Source organism: Astatotilapia calliptera, chromosome 15 (genome assembly GCF_964374335.1).
Source record: "Astatotilapia calliptera chromosome 15, fAstCal68.1, whole genome shotgun sequence".
Lineage (NCBI taxonomy): Eukaryota > Metazoa > Chordata > Actinopteri > Cichliformes > Cichlidae > Astatotilapia > Astatotilapia calliptera.
Window position 1 is genome coordinate 10,672,506 of NC_137436.1, and position 7,136 is coordinate 10,679,641.

At 39.9% G+C, this 7,136-nt stretch overlaps 1 protein-coding gene across 1 annotated transcript; it reads right to left on the reverse strand.

Annotated features, from left to right (window-relative positions):
- Positions 1-1,373: 1,373 nt before the first annotated feature.
- LOC113006404 (required for drug-induced death protein 1-like) lies at positions 1,374-5,669 on the reverse strand. The gene is made up of 2 exons (XM_026142357.2): positions 5,232-5,669; positions 1,374-2,493 (listed from the first exon to the last, which is right to left on the reverse strand). The coding sequence occupies exons 1-2, from the start codon at positions 5,652-5,654 to the stop codon at positions 2,356-2,358; spliced, it is 561 nt and encodes a 186-aa protein (XP_025998142.1). The 5' UTR covers positions 5,655-5,669; the 3' UTR covers positions 1,374-2,355.
- Positions 5,670-7,136: the final 1,467 nt, after the last annotated feature.

Genomic DNA, 7,136 nt, shown 5'->3' on the forward strand with positions numbered 1-7,136 from the left:
TGTTCAGGTCTTAGTTAATAGCAGGATAAATGCTGATCTCTTCTTGGAATGGGGTCAGTTGTTTGTTCAGTCATTACCTCAGGATGACGCCAGACCCATCTTGCTACTAATCTGACAGGCAGCACAAAAGCTATTAAAGTCTGAGTTTTTCTCAGTTTTCTGCCCAGCATGCAGAAAGGCTGCCACTGTTGAAAATGCACAGGCAGGGTTCAGAGGGACAGGAATGTTCCCCTTAAACAAACACATCCTCCAAGAAAGTGCTCTTGCTCCCAGTAAAACAACCGAGAGACCCCTTCCACTTACTTCCCCTTCCCCTTTCAGCAAACCCCCAGACATCACAAGCACCACCAGGCAAAACTCAGACAACACTAGCCACTGCCCAGCCGACCCTAGAATCCATCAGCCCCATTCATCACCCTGCAGTGGTATCCGAGGTGCCCCTAATCTTTACATTCTTGGATGCCGAGGCGGTAGGATCTGAAGAAATAACAGTCAACTTTGAATGTGTTCCTGAGGAAGAGATGGTCTTTAACCTGTTCATACCTCAACTTGTGTTACATTCAGTGATCTGTGTTCCCTGCCAAAATGACAGGACTGTCAGGAAGAGAGCTAAGCCTCCATCATGTAGACTACATTTCCACCAAGGCACTGAAATCTAAAAAGAAAGAAAAGACCAGAAGAAGCAAAGGCACAAAGAAGAATGACATGTCCTTCAAAGCATGTAACGCAGTCTATTGAGACAAAAGTGACCCAGAGGCCACTGAGGAGTGGAGTAGCTGTGGGAAATGCAGCGCCTGAGTCCATGAGACTTGTGGAGAAGAAAACGGTATCTGGGCTGATGGTGGATTCTTCTGTAAAGTCTCTAAGAATTTGTCTTTTTAAAAATAGAACATACAGTTGTTATGAAAATGTTCTAATAATTAATTAATTCTAGTTGTTTTTTAGTAAAATGGTAAATGGCCTGTATTTGTATAGCGCTTTACTAGTCCCTAAGGACCCCAAAGCGCTTTACACATCCAGTCATCCACCCATTCACACACACATTCACACACTGGTGATGGCAAGCTACATAGTAGCCACAGCCACCCTGGGGAGCACTGACAGAGGCGAGGCTGCCGGACACTGGCGCCACCGGGCCCTCTGACCACCACCAGTAGGCAACGGGTGAAGTGTCTTGCCCAAGGACACAACGACCGAGACTGTCCAAGCCGGGGCTCGAACCAGCAAACTTCCGATTACAAGGCGAACTCCCAAACTGCCAAAGTTGTTATTCATGAATTATTAAATCAACACGTGAATGTGTTATGTTTGTTAAAATGAGTTCACTCTAATAATAGTAGTAATAATAATAAAAACGTCAATTTCTCTTCAGATGCATTCCTAGTAATGCTTTATTTTAATCAAAAGTACAAACATCATGAATAATTAATAATTTACAAATGATCAAATCTACACACATCTTTAAAAATATCTTAAAAGTCAGAATATTTTGTTCCAAGCAGAGAATTCTTCAAATCTTGGGCGTCACATTATAGTATTTACAGCAAAGTTCTATTTTTGTTTTTTAATTTATATTAGTTTATTTAATTTGTTGTTGTTTTTTTAAAATTGTATCTTATTTAGTTAGCTTTCTGTTTTTGTAAAGGCTTTTGACCGTAAAAGTCATGTAGCCGCCCACCACCCACCAAAACACCCAAAATGAAAAACCTCCTCATACTTGTGTTCTCAAATTTGCAAAAAAGATTTTAACTATTAAAACTATTACTACTAGTTTTGAAAGTAAAAAAAATATTTATTTTGTTAGTTTTCATTTTTGGTTTCAGTCTTATTTCATTTTGTGTTTGTTAAGTTTAGTTTCACAGCAGAATTTGTACACCAAAAAGCACCTAAGTTGTGCCACCCAGAAAAGGACTGGGCCGGTTCCTTTCTGTTTACTTGCTCTTCCAGTATTACTGATAATCACCTCCTTGTTGAGTCTTTCCTGCTTGCAAATCCCTTAAAGAGGTCTCTGGCTTGACTCACCTCACCTGCAGCTACGGTGAATATTCCTGTTATTGCTGCCCTGCTATAGTTTCCACATGCCCACATAATCCCTTTGAACACATGCAGACACTTGATTTAAAAACAAGTGTTTTCAGTATTTAACCTAATACTTAATAAGATTTTATGATCTTGCATATTTCTGCAAATATGACCATGCAGTAGATCTTGTAAGATCTGCAAAAGCAGGGAATTTGAAAATGTAATCTGAATTGCACAATCATTATTCACATTTTTAAAGTCTTTGGTAAGAGTCTGCGAGTTACTGGTATATATAGTATGAAAACAAAGTGGAGGAGATCGACAGAGCTCGAATCAGGTCCTGTTCCTGCTCGGGTGAAAGTCAGGGACAAAAGTAGCAGCCACCGTGATGGGAGTGGAGTATCCGAGAGCAAAGCTGTAGAGACCAAGCATCAAACACTTCCATGTGGAACGCAGCGCCTTGCCGACATTCTGAAAGATAAATTGGAAAAATGACTTAATAAATCCACCTATCATTGACCACATTTTTATGATCTATAAATCGACTAATCCACTCATTCAGAGAAGGCAAGAAAGAAAAGAAACAAGCAGCGGTAACAAATGTGATTGTTTCCACACAGGTCATAATCATTTTTACTTTCGCAGTATTCAGACGCTGCATCAGTTCTCAGAGATTCTTCAAAACGCAGGTGAAAATAACAGAAAATCGAAGTTAGGACATAATTTAAGTGTGCGTGCTTTAGAACAATGGCGCAGCAGGAAGAGTGGCACACTGTGAGCACAATCCTCTTCTGTACTCTCTGGACAGGAAAGAGATAACTGGCTGCAGAGGATGCAGGAAGTCAGAAGTTTTACTGGGGAATGCAACAGTCTGCAATTTAAATTAATCAGTAACAAAACCACAACACACTAAAATCTGAGCACCCTTTTATTTATGATTTATTTACCTGGCCTACATTAATGTTTACAAGAAAGACAGAGCTCACGTTCCATTTCCTTATAAATCACACGTGAGCACTGGTTAAAAAGCAACTTGTTCTTTCCAAAAGGAGCCACAAGCCTTTGCTGTGTTTCCTGCCTCTAGATTTCCAGCTGGGGTTTGTTTTGTCTCATGGTCTAGTGGTTTATACATTTGCCTAACAAACAAAAGGTCCCCAGTTTGTTCCTGGGAGGAGACACAAATCTCTTTAGGCCTTTTGCCATGCAGAGCTAAGAAGAAATTCAAGTTATCATCTTGAAATTTCAACTTGTTGACACAGAATTCTGAGTAAATTGAAATTTTGAGATAATAAACCCGAATATTTGACTTATGGATGGCAATTTTTTCAGTAGTGAAAAAAGCTTCCATAGAGGAAGGACATCCGGTGTACAACTCTTCCAAATCAAACATGGGGATCTACCCACTGTGGCGACCCCTTGTGAATAAGGAAGTAGCCAGAAGTATCTTTATGGGAAATAATTATGATAATGATTATGATAAACAATTCAATAATTGTAGAAAGTAATGATAAACATTAAAAAACAAATGAAGAAAGTGGGGCGCATGCTGTGAGGATGAGAGACTTAATAATTTCAGGACAATTTATAGAAGCGATCTTTTCACCAGCTTGCAAAAGATTTATTAGCCCTTTGTTCAATAAACAGCAGAATGTCTGTGTCACGGTTCTGGGTCCGTTGGACCCAGTATTTTGAGTTTATTATGTTTTGGTGTAATTTTGCATCATGGATTGTTTTCTTGTTCTCTTGTGGTTGTGATTATTATTATTATTATTAGAGTTTCATGTTTCTGTTATCCATGTTTTAGGAATTGTGGTTTCATGTATAGTTCAGTTCCATGTGTCCTTTTCTGTCTCTCTGTGTTGAGTCCGTGTCTCTGAGTTGTGATTCATGTTTCCTGTTTTATTGTGAAAGTCTGTCTTATGTTAGTGTGTGTGCAGCTTTGATTCCCCCGTCTCGTTAGCCCTGATCTCCCCCAGCTGTGTCTCCCTTCTGTGGCCCATTTCCCCATTACTACCCTGTGTATTTAAGCCCTGTGTTTTCCCATGCTCGGTGTCGCGTCGTACCCTCAGACCCTGCCTGTGTGTTCCTGCTTGGTTTCATGGTTTGGTTTTTGTTTCATGCCAGCAATAAAAGCTGTGGTTTTAGTTACATTTCGTCTCGGAGTCCTGCATTTGGATCCACATTTCCACCTGCCCGTGCACAGAGCCCTGACAGACTGAATCATTAGTTTAAGGCTCATTGATCACATATTTTTTTAAGTGAAAAAAAGATGGAGGCAGAGATTATTTTCAACTTACCCAAACCAGAACTACAAGAAAAGACAAAAGTTTGAACAGTGTAAGTTTTCTCTTGAGTTCACCACATCATTATATTTTAATGTTACTTAAAAGAAGAAATGACTCCCCATTAATAAAGAATTTGGGAATTTGCTCTTTGGAAGTTGATTCATGGACTCTTATGTTTTGAGTTTGTTTGTTTGTGCGTGTGCACATGTTATGTTCAGGTCATGAGATAAGGTTGTTGTAAAATTGTTGCTTTCCTATCACTCACGTGGTATGGTTATAAACCTCTCTGCTTAGTAAACTGACTGTAGATGTGCACAGGGTTAAATACAGACATGCACTTGAACTGAGAATGCGAACGCTGAGAAGTTTGAGTGCAGGCTGCCTTCATACAGGAAGTGGGAAACTCCTTTGAACAGCATGTCCTGAGCTCTATTGTGTTAGCCTGAACTGTTGTCCACCTCGGTGCACGTTTCGCCACACGGCTGACACATATGAAGCTATAAAAGATCTCTAGAGAGAATAATCTCTGATAACCCAGAAGTTAGTCCTATTTGCCAAAGGAAAGGCCTCTAAAATATGTGCGTCATCATATCAGCCTTTAATCTTACCTATGATAAAAAGCTTGTTGTGATTATTTACGTTGGAGCATCTTAATCTCAAGATACTTTACACAGTAATGCTGAGAACTGTTTTATTAAGAGTTGTTTAAACCTTGATCAAATAAATTAAAATAATTTGATTGCAGCTGATTGATTTCATACTGAAAGCATTTCAACTTACCCACACTGACTCTATGAAGAAGAAAAAAATTTGGAGAAAAACTGTCATTAGGCTGGATACACACAATGAATTTGCAACTTTAAACTTGGATTTGGAAAATTGCACTGTTAGAAAAAAATTGTGTAAAAATAAAAATACACAAACCTTCTTGACTTTTTTGTAGTTTTCCTTCTTCTTTTTCTTCTTCTCTTCTTTTGCCTTGGCTTTCGCCTCATCATCCACCAGTGGCTCGTACCTCTCTGGCAGGAAGGCGAAAAGTGTTTCTCTGTGGCACTTCTCGTGTTGCCTGTTGCTGTCAGCTGTTTGCTGCCCGTCGTTGGACAAAGATGGATCCAGCAGCTCTGGGTGATCAACGCAGTCCACATGCCGCTCATACTTTGCTGCACTTCTGCTGGGACTCTTGCCTGATGCTGTTGCAGGTGAATCTCTCTGAAACAGCCTGGATGGAAGAGACTTGGGCTTCATGTTTACCCGATTGTTGCAGTTCTCTGAGATGTAAGGAGGGGGGAAGAAAGGCACCAGATTCCTCAGGAGGTCAGGTTTGTTGTCAGCAGACGTTATGTGCATGAGTGGAAGTGCATTCCACTGGACCGCCTTGTGTGCTGGGATCTGGCTCAGAGCCCTTAAAGGTGCAAATCCTTCCTCCTCATTAGGCTGACCTCAATAGGTCACAGGGTTTCAGTTGGAATATTTTAATGAAGTACACTGAATAGTTTACCGCAGAGCAAAGTGCAAATCAATAAACTACCTTTTATCTGCACTTTTCTTAGTTTAGGTTTAGTTCAGAGCTAAGGGTAACAGGGTTTCCCACTCTAGTCCAGCTTGGAGCATTGCATCTCTAAGCTGTTTCTTTAGACTGTCTTAAAAATAGCTTATAGCATTTTAAAGAGAGTCATTTTTTTCTGTTTTCTCTCAGTACTGTTTATATGTGCGCAACATCCATTCATTCATACTCTTCTGCTTATCCTTGTCAGGGTTGCAGGGGCGCTGGAGCCTATCCCAGCTAACATAAGAGGCAAGAGGCAGGCTACACCCTGAACAGGTCATCAATCTAACGCAGGGCTAAAACAGACAGACAACCATTTGCAATCAAATTCACACCTATGGACAATAAGACAATTTAGACCTATGGACACATTAGATTCATCAAAATAGCTTAACCCCACTAAATGCATGTCTGTGGTAGGAAGCCGGAGTACCTAGAGAGAACCAACACAGACGTGTAGTTTGCATGCATGGGTTAGGTTAAGTGGCAGTTTTACACTGTGAAAGTGTGTGTGAAAGTGAGCATCAATAGTTATCTGTTCAGGCTGTATCCTGGCTTTTTCCTCATGGTAGCCGGGAAAAGCTCCTTCAACCCTGAACTAGAGAAACGATAGAAAATGGTTGGATGTTTTTATAAATACAAGCAATTTGACCTCATACTGTATGTTCAAAATGTACAAGGTGATGAGCCTGTATAGTTTTACAAACTTAAACTGTCAATATAAACATGAAAAAAATTTTTAGCAAGAAGTTAGAGAAATGTGTTTCAAAATCTTTCTGATTAATATGTCTGTTCAGATCCCTGTTTTAAATAGCACTGTGGTAGAGTAAGGAAAAACTAGTTACTGCCTCTCAGTTTTACTCCTTTGCTGGACAACCAGCTAACATAAATGTGCCATCATCGTGCATTTATGTCCACACTCATAAAGATGGAATGAGAAGTGAAGCCACAGCAGAAGTGACTTAAACCAGAATTATTTTTAATAGGCACAGGATAAGGGAGCAATATCCTGCAGAAACGCTCAATTTAACAGAGTCAATTTTGGATCGACTGAATTGTAATTATCAGTTTTTTTGCGAATGAACTGATGAAGAAAGCAACAGCATTCAGCTCAATGATTTCACCCATGTAGATCCATCTTTTATAACGTCTATGCTCATAATACCATTGCATCCCCCCACCCAAAATCAGAATAATGTGAAAAAGTTTTAGCTCATCCGGCATGAAGGACCAATGAGTTAATACAACAGGAAGATGTCTGTTGCTCCATGACAACAATCCTC